The sequence below is a fragment of the Melitaea cinxia genome, chromosome 20 (assembly GCF_905220565.1).
Source record: "Melitaea cinxia chromosome 20, ilMelCinx1.1, whole genome shotgun sequence".
Classification (NCBI taxonomy): Eukaryota; Metazoa; Arthropoda; class Insecta; order Lepidoptera; family Nymphalidae; genus Melitaea; species Melitaea cinxia.
The window spans coordinates 1,274,381-1,291,439 of record NC_059413.1 but is presented as its reverse complement, the minus strand read 5'-3'; the positions used below and the strand labels follow the sequence as shown (position 1 = coordinate 1,291,439).

At 33.9% G+C, this 17,059-nt stretch overlaps 1 protein-coding gene across 1 annotated transcript in view; it reads right to left on the bottom strand.

Annotated features, from left to right (window-relative positions):
• The window catches only part of LOC123663605 (fatty acid synthase-like), a 51,500-nt gene that overhangs the window by 16,999 nt on the left and 17,442 nt on the right, over positions 1-17,059 (bottom strand). The window contains exons 9-25 of the mRNA XM_045598277.1: positions 14,528-14,714; positions 13,317-13,479; positions 13,026-13,195; positions 11,715-11,866; positions 11,120-11,303; positions 10,816-10,964; positions 10,546-10,730; positions 10,306-10,425; positions 5,256-5,385; positions 3,772-3,957; positions 3,405-3,562; positions 3,009-3,266; positions 2,817-2,931; positions 2,491-2,742; positions 1,838-2,008; positions 1,047-1,156; positions 186-336 (exon numbers count right to left, since the gene is read on the bottom strand). Coding sequence (XP_045454233.1) covers positions 186-336; positions 1,047-1,156; positions 1,838-2,008; positions 2,491-2,742; positions 2,817-2,931; positions 3,009-3,266; positions 3,405-3,562; positions 3,772-3,957; positions 5,256-5,385; positions 10,306-10,425; positions 10,546-10,730; positions 10,816-10,964; positions 11,120-11,303; positions 11,715-11,866; positions 13,026-13,195; positions 13,317-13,479; positions 14,528-14,714 — 2,841 coding nt within the window. The remainder of the gene's footprint in view (positions 1-185; positions 337-1,046; positions 1,157-1,837; positions 2,009-2,490; positions 2,743-2,816; positions 2,932-3,008; positions 3,267-3,404; positions 3,563-3,771; positions 3,958-5,255; positions 5,386-10,305; positions 10,426-10,545; positions 10,731-10,815; positions 10,965-11,119; positions 11,304-11,714; positions 11,867-13,025; positions 13,196-13,316; positions 13,480-14,527; positions 14,715-17,059) is intronic.

The following is a 17,059-nucleotide window of genomic DNA, read 5'->3' as shown; positions in this document are numbered from 1 at the left end:
TCTATAAGAGTCAAGTACTCACAAACTTCAGTCTCAAGACATCAATAAACGCTTCATTCAACGGTCCCCAGTAAGATGTGAATTATGGGTCAGCCATACGGGAATCAAATGTCCAGAGCACGCCAAGCATATAAATGACCAATAGAAACATATAAATATTATAATAATTATGTAGTAATAATTACCAGGCAGTAGAATGCCAAACAATACGCCAAGGGTACTGTAGCAGCGTCCTCAAGACTCCAGTGATCAGGCACTGGCCACAATAGATCAGGACTTGCTCTTACGGTTGTTTTGATTGATTTGTCACAAACGATGCCCATAACACGATCTCCGCTGCAGGTACGCAAAAATAAAGTGTGTATATAGTTTTCATACAATGTAAATTCAGTAGATATTTTGAATTATAGCCATAGTCAAAGCTATTATTATTTTATAGAAACAAATGCGATTAGATACAAATATGTAGTAATTTTTTTCATCATTATCATCACTGCAGCCTATTGCAGTCCACTGCTGGACATAGGCCTCCACAAGTTCGCGCAAAAAATGGCGTGAGCCCATGTGTGTTGCCCATAGTCACCACGCTGGGCAGGCAGGTTGATCATCACAGGGGTTATTTTTTTATTTAGTAACAATTTTTGCACACTGATATAAATCAGAAATAGTAAATGAGACCAAAGACCTAATTTACGGACAAAAACATGAAATGATAATCTAGCGACCTAAAATTATGAAACAAGGTATGAACCTATTTATTGATTCAAAAAACCTAATAAAATTATTCACCAGGCCAGGAAAAATTTGTCGCGAACATGTAATAAGCCTGCGACCTCTAGTGCTGCAGCTATTTGCTGTGATTAGACAATTTTTCGTCATGAATCCTCATCGTTTTTTTGATTTATTGTTTTGATTATGACCTCTTACTCCATGTAGGAAAAGCACGGACAGCCGGATGGAAACATAAACAACGACACTACTTCATTGCGAGTTGGCGGATATATCCCTCCTATGAGTAACGAGTATGAGTGACGTTTATTACTTACTTCTCAGTAGTTCCACTAAAATCGAGGAGGGTATTTTCATTGTTCTCATCTAAAGCCATAAAACCATTTTTTTTCTTGACCTCTACATCATTTATTCCAGCATAATAAACCTGAAAAATCAGTCCAAACTATAATTGAAGACTAAATGTTAATTTTGAAATAAAGTAGATTGGTATAAATTTCACAAAATAGGTAAGAAATTATGTAATGATAAAAAAAGTAATAAGGTAAACAATACCTTCACTTTTACGCCACTGTTACTCGGTTCGGATGCTTCTGCCCAGTACAAAGTGTCAAGTTCACCAGGCTTTTTAATTTCAAGAGACATTTCACGTCCTTTGATAGGACTTTCACGTATAGGTAGATAATATTCTCCACTCCAAATCCCCTTTAAAATGTCACATTATTTTCTTAAGCTCAATCGTGCCTTATAGACAAAAGACTAACATACTACAAGACCGTTCCTTTTTGGGTGTGCTGTATAAAATCACTTATATGGATAAGCACACCATTATACGTGGTCCTCAATGACAAATATATTATGTATGTAGTTTTTTTACAAATAATAGTAGAAAAATAAAGGGTACAAGAAAACGCGATAATCGTCAACTTTCAAACCTAGTAAAACAAACGCTGCAATATTAGATACGTAATTAAATATCCCGATCAAATATAGCAATTTTAAAATTATTTTAAATTAAAGATAAAATTTTCGAATAACAAATATTTGAAGGGACATAACATATAAAATTGTTTGCGGGAAAAGGTTCCAATAAAAAAATCATCGTTACCTGTACTTGAGTCGGATGCAACAACGCCAATTCAATACACAACGGTCCTGTTGTGTGAGCGCATACCGTGTGGTACAACATAAACGACGGGCTTTTTGCAGTTTCTTTAGTGTTCTCATTGTTAATTAAGAAAGAGTTACGCTTTCTTACTTGAAGCAAAGCTTGCGCTAGCTGTGAAACAATAAGAAATATAACGGCCTGTTTTACCGGTTGTGGGAAGAATTTATCCTACATATAAGTACGAATACACATAAACAGAAGGGGGCAAATAAGCTGTTAGGATCTATTTTGCCTCAATTAACAAACTACAATTTTCGGATTTACAATTACGAATAGCGGAATTCGATTATGAAAAAGAATGTTAATCATAAGCTTTTATCCGCTGGATACCGTCATCTATCAAATAGCGTTAATCGTGACCCATTACAAGACCCTAAGAATTTTAAGCCTATCGAAGTAAAAAGAAACCTACACTAAGCTACAATATGGAATAGTCTAGTAAAATATTCCCAATCAAGAAATAATGAGATTGTTATTGTTATGGCTTACAATAAAGTTTGAATTAGATTTGGATCAGAACAAATCATTAACAGATCATTATAGTGTGGATTTGCACTAATTATTTATTAAAAAATAATAAACGTATATCATACATTTTCATCATTTGATAAGTTGTTGACCAAAACCACATCGACATCTTTCAAAAAGTCACGTTGTTTTAAGATTTCTTCTCTGCGCACAGTTGAGTATTGTATAAGTATTCCGGGAATATCATCGATATTATTCTTTGATTCATAATATTTGGCTTCATCAGTTTTATTATCAACGATTTCGGCAACACTTATTTCCTGTTTTTTTAAATTTTCAGCAAGTACTTGTAAAATGACGTAGAGCGCGGATGTTTTCTGTAAGTAAATGATTTTTTTTTATAAATCTTTATAATATTATTAAGACTTTTACTTAATTAATATATACTTACATCAAGTTTATCTTTAGTTAAATGAGGGACAAATTGCACAGTTTTAAGTGCGACATTACTGTTTACCGATGGTAGATCATAGAATCTCAAAGTAAACATGTCAACTCCTCCGCAACTGGAAACGAGATCAAAGTTTAAATAATGTAAATATACGATTAATACGAACTATGATTTTAATTTCAAGCAACCCACCTGACTCTATCGTGATTTACGCAAATTTTTGCGTTCAAGACTTTTGTTCCATCATTGAATATTTTCATATGTTTTAAGTGTTTGTCGACATCGATAACAATTTTTTTTACCGTGTGCAGTTGGGAAACAGATTCGTAGTGTCGCCTGAGCGCGTTTAGTTGAATCAAGCCGTCGATAAAAGTAACCCAATTATTTTTCCACAGAATGTTAGCTTCGTCCAAAGTTTGGTTTGCGTTATAAATAGAACGGAAATCGCCTCTGCGAAACAAAAAACAATAACGCAAAAAACTAGTTTTTTAGAACATGTTATATGTATAATTATATATAATACTTTACTCTTTTTTTGGTTAAGTCTAAATCCTAAGCTTAGTATATTTATGCCATTCAAAAACTTACGAATAATTATAATCCCTTGAATTGAGAAGATTATAAATATCTTTTGAATCTAAAGTCATAGTTCCGTCAGATTCTTTGGTAGCGTGTACTATTTTCTCCTTTTTTTCTGTATTTGCATTTATATAACCCGATGCTACTTTTGTTTTATTACTCAAAACCTAAAATACAAATACGCCAATATATACTACAAATCAAAAAAGTATACATGGCGATTCAATATATTATTATGATCTAATTTTCTAGAATCTTATCCATTTTGAATCTTATTATCTCTCGTATTATATTTTGAAGCTTTAAACGTGGTACCAATAAGCCACTCAAACACTTTATCAGAATTGCGGTGTCGACGACATATATAAAAAATTACTTCGAATCTTCCGGTGCCTCTAAGAAGAGTCACGTTGAGTGTGACCTGCCGTTGGTCGTAAAGAACTAGTTGGGAATATTGTTGCACTTCCTTGAATACCACTGATAACGTTTTCTTCTCGGCTCCCAACGACATCGCTAAAGTATCCCACACCGCTACTAATACCGCCGCAAATGGATATATGTTCTTTTCTGTAACATTTTTAGTGACATTTTGTAAGTTATTAGTACTGAGGTAGGGCGCAGTAGGAAATTTCCTGCTCAAAATATGGATCAACTCGATTTGAGTAGAACCTTGACCTACTCAACACCTAAATAAAATAATATAATAACAATGAGAACAATAATTAAAGTAAGGCGCAATATAATACAAAAATAAAATAAAAAAACAATGTTAAAAAAAATCTATGTCTTTTTGCATGTAAGATATCAATTAAGTTTAGCATAATTTTGGTCGGTGGACTCACGTCTGCATTAGGGATACTAAGATAGAATAATTAGTTTTCTTCATGTAAGCTGCAGTAGTGTACAAAGTAAACGATCACTAACAAAACTAAAAATCGGAATAACAACAGCACGGGCACTATAAGGCTGTGGACATAACTTTATATACATATATAAAATTTAAATAACAAGTTAGTTCAGGATTATTGTAGGCAATATATTTTTAACATATTATCTAATATACTAAATTAATTATATAGTACCTGGGTGACCGAGCTTAGCTCGGTATTTGTAGTAAATCGTGTGTTTTGGAAATCATATATAAATACGAATTACATACTGATAAAATATGAATAATATTTTTAGATTTTACCGACATAATAATAAAAAATATGAACTGGCTATTTAAATAAAAATAACGATTGCAATTAGAAAAAAAAAATAATAATAATAATCGATCTGGAAATATGAAGATTAGAACCGTGGTCTTTTCGGTAGATCGCGACCGGCCGATGTTCCACCTGAGCTATTACTACTTTATTGACAATTGCGAAATTTACCTTCGTATTTTATAAAATTGTAATTATAGTTTGAAGTGAAGCTATTACTGATTCGGAATGTGGATTCTGTAGAGAAGACTGAAGAATCTACAAGAAACTGTTCCTCGTTTGTGGGATATTATTTAAAGGTATTTCCGAATACCATAACTCAACAAGGCGACGTTTACCTTGCGCAGTCGAAAACTTGGAGTTTTAAATAATAAATATAACTAATAATAAATAATAATAATCGTACTTTTATAATTATAACTGACTATTTACATTAAAACAATCGATATTTTCGTGAATATTGGTATAAATATATTATGACGCAATTGTTCATATGTCTACCCTATGAAAAGCATCCCACAGAGAGCTCCAAGATCAATATGCCGCGAATAGCCTTTTTTGCATAATAAATACAGTCTTAATATCTGTAGTATTACCCCACATTGACAGACCGTAAGACAAAACACTATGGAAATAGCTAAATGTGTTAAACGCGCAGTAACAGCAACTTACCTCTTATAACATGTCCTTTCAAATAGGCGCTGCCATCGTCCTGAGTAGATGTTACAAATTTACTAGCGGCCGCTGTTTTTCTATGTGCAGCCACGTATAGCGGTAAATTCCTAAAAAATATAGGTATACTCAAATAATACTGAATTAAATTTTTAACATTTATTATTGATCAACGTTGTTATGTATCTAGTATGTAAATAATAATGTAGAAATAATTTACTAATATTTTATTATAATTTGTAACAGGAATTGACACAAAGAGAACAGAATCAACCGACATATTAAATTATTTGACATAAAGCAAGTTAGTTTATTTCCGCTTCTCAAACTCGGAACGTCACACCAAATAGTGATGTCTACTAACACTCTCCCTTGTTATTTAATTTAGAAGTTCAATCGGTTTGGTGGTCGTCGAATCCGGGTACTACGACGGGGTTCAATTTCAGCCTGTGTAGTAGGAGGTATATCTGGAGTTGCTTGAGGTCTCTCTGGCTTGTCCACTTCCGAGGTTTCAGTGTAAGGTATAGATTCCCTTCTTGTAGCGTTAGCATGTGTAGTTGTAAGGTCTTTTTCAGGTAGTAAGTCTTTTCCAGGGAGTAAGTCTTTTCCAGGGAGTACGTCTTTTCCAGGTAGTATGTTCTTTCCAGGTAATAGGTCTTTTTCAGGTAATTTTGGTGTATATAAATTTGCCACTGATTCTCTTGGTTTAATCAGGTAAGTATCTGGTATTCTAAAGTTATTATCTAAGCATGATGTCTTTATGATTTGATCTACATGTCTTTGGTGTATTCTTCCATCTACTTCCACTTCATAATGTAATTTTCCTTTTCTATTTACTATGTTACCAAATTTCCATTTATTACTGTCATACATTCGAATTTGAACTTTCTCTCCTCTTTGAAACTCCTTGGTTACTATTATCTCTTCATTACTGTTGTTTCTTAATTCCTGTGGTCTTTTTACTAAGTCAATTCTTGTTCTGTATATTCTTTTAAACATCATTTCACCTGGGCTTAATCCTGTAGTACTGTTAGGTGTTTTTCTATACATCATTAAAAATCTTTGTAATTTATCTTGTATAAATCCCTCTTCACTAATCATTGCTTTAAGTTTATTTTTAACAGTTTGAACATATCTTTCTACTTGACCATTGGTAGAAGGATGAAATGGTGCTGTAAATTTAGCTTGAATTCTATTTTCTTTTAAGAATTTTTGCATTTCTTCTGATCTAAATTGTCTTCCATTATCCGAGACTTGCGTTATTGGTAAACCAAATGTAGTGTATAACTTCTTTAGAATATTTATAGTTGTTGCAGCTGACATAGAATTAGTAGGTATAACTTCTAACCATTTAGTATAGGCATCTACCACCATAAGAAAATATTGGTTCATGAATGGTCCGGCATAATCAATATGAATACGACTCCACGGTTCCTTAGGGTATTCCCAGCTGTGTACAGGTACCTTAGTCGGGTTTTTACGCATCAAACAGCATCTCTTGCATTGTTTCACCATATTTTCAATATCTATGTCAATGTTCTTCCACCACACATAGCTTCTTGCTAAAGCCTTCATCTTAACTATACCCATGTGCGCTGTATGTAATTCTTCTAATATTTTAGGTTGTAGTTTCTTAGGTATGACGATTCGTATGCCATAAAATATACAATTATTCTGCAATGAAAATTCATGTAGTCTAGTTTTATCTTCTCGTCCTGATTGTATATCAATATATAACTTCTGTAGTTCCGGGTCAGTAGCTGTAGCTACCCTTATCTCTTGTAATGAAACTGGTATTTCTGAAATCTGATTTAAGTAGAAAGCTTCGTCATCTGTAAGTGTATCATTCTTTTCATTTTTATTTGTATGTTGTAGTCTTGAAAAATAGTCGGCATTAGCATGTTCTGCAGTCTTCCTTAGTTTTATCTGGTAATCAAATCCAGCTAAAAAGTTAGCATAATGTACAAGTCGTATGGCTGTTGTAGCAGGTGTAGCCTTCTCTGGGTGTAAAATTCTAGCTAATGGTTGGTTGTCTACTATGAGAATTATTTTTCTACCGTAACAATACTGAAAGAATTTCTTCAGTCCCCAAACTAATGCTGCGGCTTCTTTATCTAACTGGCTGTAACCTTTCTCTGCCTTTGTAAGAGATCTTGACGCGAAAGCTATTGGACGTTCTGATTTATCCGGCATAATATGTGACAACACAGCTCCGTATCCAGTTGGTGATGCATCAGTGGCTAATGTGACAGGTAAGTTTTCATGAAATGGTATAAGTACTTTTTCTCCGCAGATTTCTTTTTTCAGTTCTTGAAATGCTTGTTCACATGATGTTGACCAAGTAAATTTTGTATCTTTTTGTAATAATTTGTATAAAGGATTTAGTTTTGATGCTAAGTTAGGTATAAATTGTTGGTAGTAATTTATCATTCCCAAAAATGTGCGTAGTGAAGAAACATCTGTTGGACGTGAACTATTCTTTATATCATTTACTTTATCTTCTGTAGGGTGTAGACCTTTTTCATTTATTGTATGTCCTAGGTAAGTAACTGATTTCTGAAAAAACTGACATTTCTCTCTGTTTAAGTGTAGTCCACATTCTTTTAATTTGTCAAATACCTTCCTAATTCTTTGTAGTAATTGTATAAATGTACGTCCTTGTAAAGCAATGTCGTCAAAAAAACAAACTGTACCTTCCATTCCTTGAAGTGTTTGATCCATGTATCTCTGCCAAACATTTGGTGCAATTTTCACTCCGAACATTAGTCTTTTCACCTTGTATGTACCCTTGCATGTACTAATAGCTTGCATTTCTGCTGTATCTTCATTAGTCTTCATATGCAAATAAGCTTGATTAATATCCAGTGTGCAAAAATATTTTCCTCCACTTAACTTTGAAAATATTTCTTCAACACGAGGTATAGGGTAGTTGTCATTTTCCAGATTTTTGTTTAATGTAGCGCGATAGTCAGCACATAAGCGCATTTTTCCATTTTGCTTCAAGACAGGAACAATTGGTGTTCCCCACTGTGAGTATGTGACTTTTTCTAATATTCCTTCCTTTTCTAATCTGTCTATTTCTGCTTCCACCTGATCCTTCAAAGCGAATGGTACTGGACGTGGTTTTAAAAAGACTGGAACTGCACCTTCTTTCAATTTAAATACTGCTTGATAATCTTTAATTTCTCCTATTTCTTCAGAAAATAGTTCTTTGTATTCTTGTATAATTTTTTTCAATTTCTCAGTAAACTCTTTTTCTGTAATATCATTTTCTTCTTTTTGTAGTGAATTTATGTCAAATTGTAAGTTTAATTTCCTAATCCATTCTCTTCCCAATACAGGATCAACTTTTCTATCAATAACAAAAATTCTTCCTATGACTTCTGTATTTTTATATTTGATGTTTACATTACAGGTTCCCCGTGGGTAAAGTATTTCTCCTGTGTAAGTTTTTAATTTAATTGGTGTAGTTTCTAATTTAAGATTACTGAAATTTTCTTTATAATATTGTACAGAGCATGTAGTGACTGCTGCACCTGTATCTAGTTCTAGTGTATGTAATTTCCCGTTCAGTTGTAATGTAATATTAAATTTATCATTTTGTATGTTATTTTTGTAAAATATTTTATGTATTTCATAAATTTCATTAGTATCTTCTATGTACTGTTCATTTACTAGCTCTAGTTGTTTTTGTTCCCTTAAGCAAACTGATTGTATGTGTCCTTTTGTTTTGCATTTCTTACAAAATAATTTATCTTTTAATCTACACTGAGTCGCTGAATGGTTTTCTTTTCCACAACGATAACACTTTATTTTCTTTCCTTTTTTAATATTTGTATTGTATGTATGACTTTTATATGTATTTGTATTTTGTTTGGATGTATTGAAATTCTTAGTTTTCTTTGATATTTTGTTTATATTTGGTTGAATATCCGTACACATTTCTTTTGTTTCTACTTTGGAAGTCTCAATCGCCATTGCAATCCTAATTAAATCATCAAATTTTGTAGAAGAAGATTCTTGTAATAATCTTTCTTTAATTTCAGAGTTACGCAGCCCTCGTATGAACTGTACTCGCAGATGAGTTTCAAAAGTACTATTTTTACAATTATTACATATAAAGTTACATTTTCCGCTTATTTCTTTTAATCCAGCTACGTAGTTAGCAATGCTTTCACACTCATGCTGTTGCCGTAGACAGAATTTGTGTTGTTGAGCAACTTCACCGGGTTCTGGGGCAATATGATTCCTTAGTAGTTCTACAAGGTCATCATAGCTTTTTGATTCTAGACACTCAGGCGCTGTGATGTTTTTCAGTACTTGGTAGTATTTAGGGCCAATACAATTGAGAAAAATTTGCACTTTAATTGTAGCACTTGTGACACCTTTCAAGGAAATATAATTTTGAAGTCTTTGTAAATAAGTCGAAAATGATTCATTGTTTTCATCATAAGGTTGTAATGTGATACCACTAACCGTTTTATCACTGGTTTGTAAGGCTTGTTGTAATTGTACTTGCTGTAATTGCATTCCTCGCATCGTTTCCATCATTTGGGACAAAACTTGCCCTAGTTGTTGTTCCATTGCGGCGTATTATGTACGTACGTATGTAAGAGGAAAAGGAATGTGTGAAGCGGGTTATCATCACAGGATTTGGAACCCTTGGAACAAGGAAAATGGGTGTATAGGAGCACGTGGTAATATCCGCTGCTCGCGAGGTTACTTATATTCACTTTTTTTTTTTTTTGTAATTATTAATCTTCGTCGTCAATCTGTCATCCTCGTCGCCAATTTGTTATGTATCTAGTATGTAAATAATAATGTAGAAATAATTTACTAATATTTTATTATAATTTGTAACAGGAATTGACACAAAGAGAACAGAATCAACCGACATATTAAATTATTTGACATAAAGCAAGTTAGTTTATTTCCGCTTCTCAAACTCGGAACGTCACACCAAATAGTGATGTCTACTAACAAACGTAATAAATTTGTTTTGGTAAACGTAGATCAATATTAGTACTCACCATCGTTCATTATGAGCCCATTCTACCAAGTGAGACAGCATTGGTGTTCCAGTCGAAACAGGGTATTCGATTTTAGGATAAATTGCTTCAAGTTTTGGATTATATCCTTCCATATACAGTCTGTGGAAGAAACGTAGAATTAAATATATATATTTTTATATTTCGCTGTGTTACCAAAATTACAATTAAAGTTGAAGTACACTTAGTGGTTTACTCTTTTAGGTAATCAAAGATATTTACTTTCCAATAGCTTCAAGGAAAAATGTTGCATTGTCTGGGTGTCCACGTCTCGTGAGTGGAATATGTTTGCAGGATTCTGGCAGCGATCGCTTAAGGATCGCCTGTAGAAGACCGTGTGGAGCTATTTCTACTAACACAGCGTTAGGTGGAATCAAAGCTGAAGTCTCCTCAAAAAGGACTGGATTCTATAAAAAAAAGTTATCATTGATGATAATAAACATATCAAGTTTATTTTAGTATACACTAAATATACTATAGTGAGACATTTACTAGCAAGTTGTTGGTGTGGTATTCTGCTGAGGAATACTTAGCTAACGGTTCACCCCACCGTTCTTGTGGAACAGATGTTGACAACCAGCGTTCACTTCTTTGCTTTGGAGATTTAATCACGTCTGTTAGATATTTCAGCAGACCCGGACCTACGTCGAAAAAAAAAAACGGTTTATATCAAATTATAAAGATAAAATAGAAAAAAAAATTCTAGTCCTATCCTACCAGCAATTTCTTGATAAATAATGAATAGCTATTTATATTATACAGTAGTAAACATAATTATTATAAATATCAATGTTACCTGCTTCAGCAATATAACGCGAGTGATACGCAATGTTGGAGCACGGCACTTCCTTTGCGAAAATGTGCTTCGACGTCAAGTCGGCGACGAACTCTTTCATGATGTCGGCTGGTCCGGAGATCGTACACGAATCGGGGCCATTGTGGCACGCTACTTCGATCTCTGGTGGACACAGCTTAGATATCTGTTATAAATATTATTCACAGATATAACTCAATGATCAACTATGTATATTCATATAGTTAATAATACGATACCTACAAAATAAATTATCCGAAAATGTTAAGACGCACCAAGATGAAATGTGGTGTTTTAAAAATTTGATACAGTTAAGCATATCTTCTTATCTAACAAAAGAGTTATGAAATTGCAATTAAGACTAGCAAAGCACTTAGTCATTTTGGTTAATTCTTGATACGTGTTTTGCGACGAAATTTCTTATATTTAGTCTACTTTTATTCACTTTAAGCTTGATTTAGTTGGTGTGATAATGGTTTCTTAAAAAATTAAACCAGGGCTTCGTAAAAAGCCTAATATTTCAAATTTTACATCGAATCATGAACACGCTCTTTTTTGGTTTAATGAAAAGGTATACCTGTTGGAAACCAACACCCACAGCAGCCATCGATCCTCTTATGAAAGGAGTTTGGAGGGAAACCAATCCTCGACTATATGCAGACAATATCATCTCTTCAGCTGTGGAGCAACCGTCTGCATATGCACAACCCAATTCACCAACACTGTGACCTACAATGCAATTATTTTTATTTATTTTATAATTTATTCTACACCACAAATATATTACAAATAAAGCATAAAAGATAGTTGCAGACTGTGAAGTATAATGGGCGGACTTATGCCTAACTAGCCATTTCTTCCAGACAACCCAGACATATGAAAACACATAAATAAATGAAAAGAAGAATAAACATATGATATATGTATAGTCACGTGGCCAGATACACAGATGATAGATGGACACAAAACGCTATCAAGTGGAAAGGCCCACAGGGCACGAGAGCAAGAGGCAGACCTTACGCTAGATGGGTGGATGAAATTGTAGAGGTGGCGAGTCGTGAATGGCTTGATTTAGCTAAAGACAGAGAGACTTGGAAGTCTTTAGAGGAGGCTTTTACCTGAAAGGGGTCCATACAATGTTTAAACGACAATGCTTAGTCTATTTTATTAAATTTAGCTTAGTTTACTTAATTTAAGTTTTTTTTTTTGTTCAATTTGTTTAATTTTATTCGTTTAATTTAAATTTTGATTAATTTGATTAATTTAATTTGTTTTATTGAATTCTGTTTAATTTAATTTTGTTCAGTTTGTTTAATTTAATTTTGTTTAATTTGTTTAATTTAATTTCTTTGTTTAATTTGTTTAATTTAATTCATATAATTTGTTTTATCTAATTTATTAAATTTGTTAAAACTTGTTTAATTTATTGATGAATTTTGTATGGAATTAAATAAAGCTTTATTATTATTATATGTATGTGAAATATGATATATTTTTCTTACTTTTAGTAATATATAACAAAGAAAATTTAACTGCAACAGTCTATTACAAATATTTTTGAAACGTATTGAGACATTAATATATATGTTGAAAATTTTTATTGTGAAAGTAATAGACTAACGTGGTTAAGAGTACGCAACACCAGCCAAGAAGTTGTTTACGGTTAATTTCAGTCGCATTTTGACTATGATCAGAAGCGATGTGATAAGACAAAAATCAGATTCGGAACAAAACACAAAAATTACATAATAAAAATAATTACATAAGTAAAATTTATGCTCAAAATCTTAAATTTATTGCTATTTGATTCCTCAAACCTCATTATTATTTTGGATACATCAAACCTAAGTACGTACTCCTATACCAGGCTACCTTAGTTCGACATTACCAATAATGTTGTCAGGGAAGATTCCCATTTCACTGAGAATATCGGTAAGACCAATCTGAACTGCGGCGATTCCAACGAACGAGTTGAGAATGTTGTCAAATATAGTTTTATCGGGTGACGTTATAATGTGGACTATATCAATTCCCTTAGGTTCCAGAACTTGACGACAACTGCAATTGTAAAGATAATTATTCATTTTTCAATTCATAAATGTGAATAAATTCATGCTTTAATAACTTCTACGAGTAGCTATAATAAGTACACCGTATATGTGCTTGGAAAGGTACAAACCGTTCAATAGACGCAGCAAAGATCGGTATTCTCATGAGCTGCGCGCCCATGCCCGCCCACTGCGATCCCATACCGCTGTATACGAACCATAGAGGACGCTTGACGTCGTTGAAGTAATCTACTTTCTCAGATAGACTAATTGTTTCATTTTTGTCGTTTGTATCTGAAACACAAATAGTTTGATACATAAAATTGAAATTCTACGTACATATGAAGTCAGTAATTCAGTAAATCACAAAATTATTATTACATAATATAAATAAGTGTAACATAAATATCTTTGTCGTAAACGCACGGTCGTCTGTTCCTAAAATAAGCAACTCAATACTTATGTCATAGTAGACTGATACATCCCCAACTTCCGGAGCAGACAGCAGGGCCACTGCACACTGCCCCATCAGGCTATTCTAAAGTCTTGTGTAGTAATTTAATAAAATCTGACTAGCTCGTTGGCGCACTTTGCAGTGACCCTGCTTTGTGCTCCGAAGGTTGCAGGTTCAATTTCTCTCGTGTCTGTTTAAGATGTATGTGCATTTATTTCTGTATGAGTATGTATGTATTTATAACACATTATTTTGTATAAATCTAGCTGATTCGGCAAACGTTGTCTTGCCGCTAAATGCTATTTAAAAATAGGGGTTGAGCGTAGAGGGTTGAAAATTTAGGGTTATATGTATTTTGTAATGATCTATCATAAAAAAATAAATAATAAATAATTTACAAAAAATTAAAAAAAAAAAATGAGAGCTGGACTACCCTTAACATTTAGGGGGATAAAATAGACGTTGTTCGATTCTCAGACCTACTCAATATGCACGCAAAATTTCATGAGAATCGATCAAGCTGTTTCGGAGGAGTTTAACTACAAACACCGCGACACGAGAATTTTATATATCAGACAAGCATTATTTAGTTGCCTACCGTAGGAACAGACTACACAAGCTATTTTATGTAACTAGGTCGGCAAACAAGCATACGACTCACCTGATGGTAAGCGATTGCCGTAGCTTATAGACGTTTGCAACACCAGAAGCATCGCAAGCGCGTTGCCGACCCTACAAACCCCCAATCCAACCAAATACCAAGAGTTCTGGTAGCTTACTCAACTGACTCTGTTTGGTCTGCTCCAGATTTTGAGCAGGAAATTTCCTGCTATCCCCTACCTTAGTAAAAACCTTTATAGGTTGATAAAATTATTTAAAATCTCTTACCAAGTATCGTATATCCTCTTCCCATGTGACCAAAAACGCTTGTTTTGTGTATACTTCTGAACAGTGCCAGTTCTTCGGGATCGATGGGGCGAGTTTTTATATCTTCAAATATTTTCATTACAGACGACTCTTGTCTTCCCGATATTGTGACCAGCTGCGGTATGCTCGATTTGTAGCGTGAAAGATCCTACCAGATAAATATGTACGAGTTAGCAATCAATTCTAGGTATGAAACAATCCAACTCAATAATTCGCAGAAAGAGAATAATTCTACCTCAAAAAAACGAAGGTTCTTTATCAAACAGTTTGTTTTGTTTCTGCGTAAATTACAAACCTTTCTAAACTCTCAAGTTACGCTAATAACTTTTTTTTTAACCGACTTCCAAAAAAGGAGGAGGTTCTCAATTCGACTGTATTTTTTTTTATGTATGTTACATCAGAACTTTTGACCAGGTAGACCGATTTCGACAAATTTTGTTTTAATCGAAAGGTGGTGTGTGCCAATTGGTCCCATTTAAATTTATTTGAGATCTAACAACTACTTTTCGAGTTATATCTAATAATGCGTTTTTACTTGACGCTTTTTTCGTCGACCTACGTTGTATTATACCGCATAACTTTCTACTGGATGTACCGATTTTGATAATTTTTTTTTTGTTGGAAAGGGGATATCCCTAGTTTGGTACCGTGATAAGGAAACCAGGATCTGATGATGGGATTCCAGAAAAATTGAGGGAAACTCTCGAAAATCCGTAATAACTTTTTACTGGGTGTACCGATTTTGATAATCATTCATGTGGTCACATATAAATTTTATCGAGATCTGATAACTACTTTTTGAGAAATCTTTGATAACGCGTAGTTGCTTGACTATTTTTTCGTCGATCTACGTTGTATTACTTGTCGATGTAATTGAAGTCGGTTTTTTTTTCGTTTGCGAGCAAACACAATTATGTTTTATGTTATATATGGCGTTTGCCTCTTAAAGTTTTACGTATTAAAGGTTTTGTTACTTTACATTGTAAAAGTCAATCAACAGCTTATGATCTAATTGTAAAACAATCAAATTATATTAAACTTAATTATTTCAATCGACGAACTATTGTTATTGCGCCGACAATATTTGTATATAAATTGTATATAAATGGATTTGGTTAAAATGACTTGATAATGGAATTATATTTTTAATGATAAGACATTATTTTTATTTCGAAGATTTACCTTAGGCTTGTAATGACTTTTCAAAAGAATATGTGAATTGAGATCGTTGTGAGTTGTTTGTGCGTAAATTAAAAATCACACACTGACACTGACGATGGGACTGGTCCAGAAGTTTAAAGTCGCTCAAGGTGCAATGGAACGTGCTATGCTTGGGGTTTCTCTCAAAGATAGGATTAAAAATGAGAATATCCGCGAGAGACCGAAGGTAACCGACATAGCCCACAGAATTAGCAAGTTGAAGTGACAGTGGGCTGGTCATCTGTGTCGCAGGACCGATGGTCGTTGGAGCAGACGGGTCCTGGAATGGAGACTGCTTCTTGGCAAAACGCAGTGTGGGACGTCCTCCGGCCCGTTGGATCGACGATCTACGTAAGATCGCCGGTGTAGGCTGTATGAGGATTACGGAAAACTGGAATGACTGGCGCGAACTTGGGAAGGCCTATATCCAGCAGTGGACTGCAATAGGCTGAGCTGACTAATACTATATGGGTTAGTTCCGAAATATTATTATTCTTCTTTTACTCCACCCGTTTAATATATATAATATATGTATATATATAATACAATGAATACTTATATAAATTATATAATAAATTTACATATACTTACATATATAAATATAAGCGGGGGGAGGATTACGCCCCGGCAGGGAGATCAAACGGCCAGGGTTTAGGGTTGTAGGCTGAGAAACCGGCGGACAATCCTAGCTGAGCCGAGTAACACCACCTTCTGCATCCTGGCTGCAAACGAACCATCCCGGATCTCCAGTTGCCTCAGATGGTGAGCGAGGCTAACTGGGGTCAAACCGTTGGCAGATATTACGATAGGGATAATTTCAGCGGAATTTACATCCAATATGTCGACAATCTCGTGCGCCAGAAACGGACATTTACGTTTTTTCTCGTTTACGTTTCTTTACTGGCACCGGTAAGTACTGGTAATACGGAATACTCTGTTCCAGCAGACCCTACATAAGAGCAAGTTATTGGGGGAGAATCTTGGCCAATTGGTTGTCTGTGCACGTAATAATAATAATCTTAATATGTACGATTTTATTTTTGTGTTACCCACACATTAGGAATTCTAAACATTTTTGAATATCATATCAAAAATTGACCGCTCCAGCGGGATTCGAACCCGCGTCTCCGACTGACCGTGTCGGCGCTCTAGCCAATTAAGCTATGGAACGATGTACCCGCTAGAGCGAAATTTTTGATATGATGATTTTTATTTTCGGTTTAAGCGTCATGCTATTTTTAATATATGCGCGACGGTTACACCGATAAAAATATAAATATAAAATAATATAAA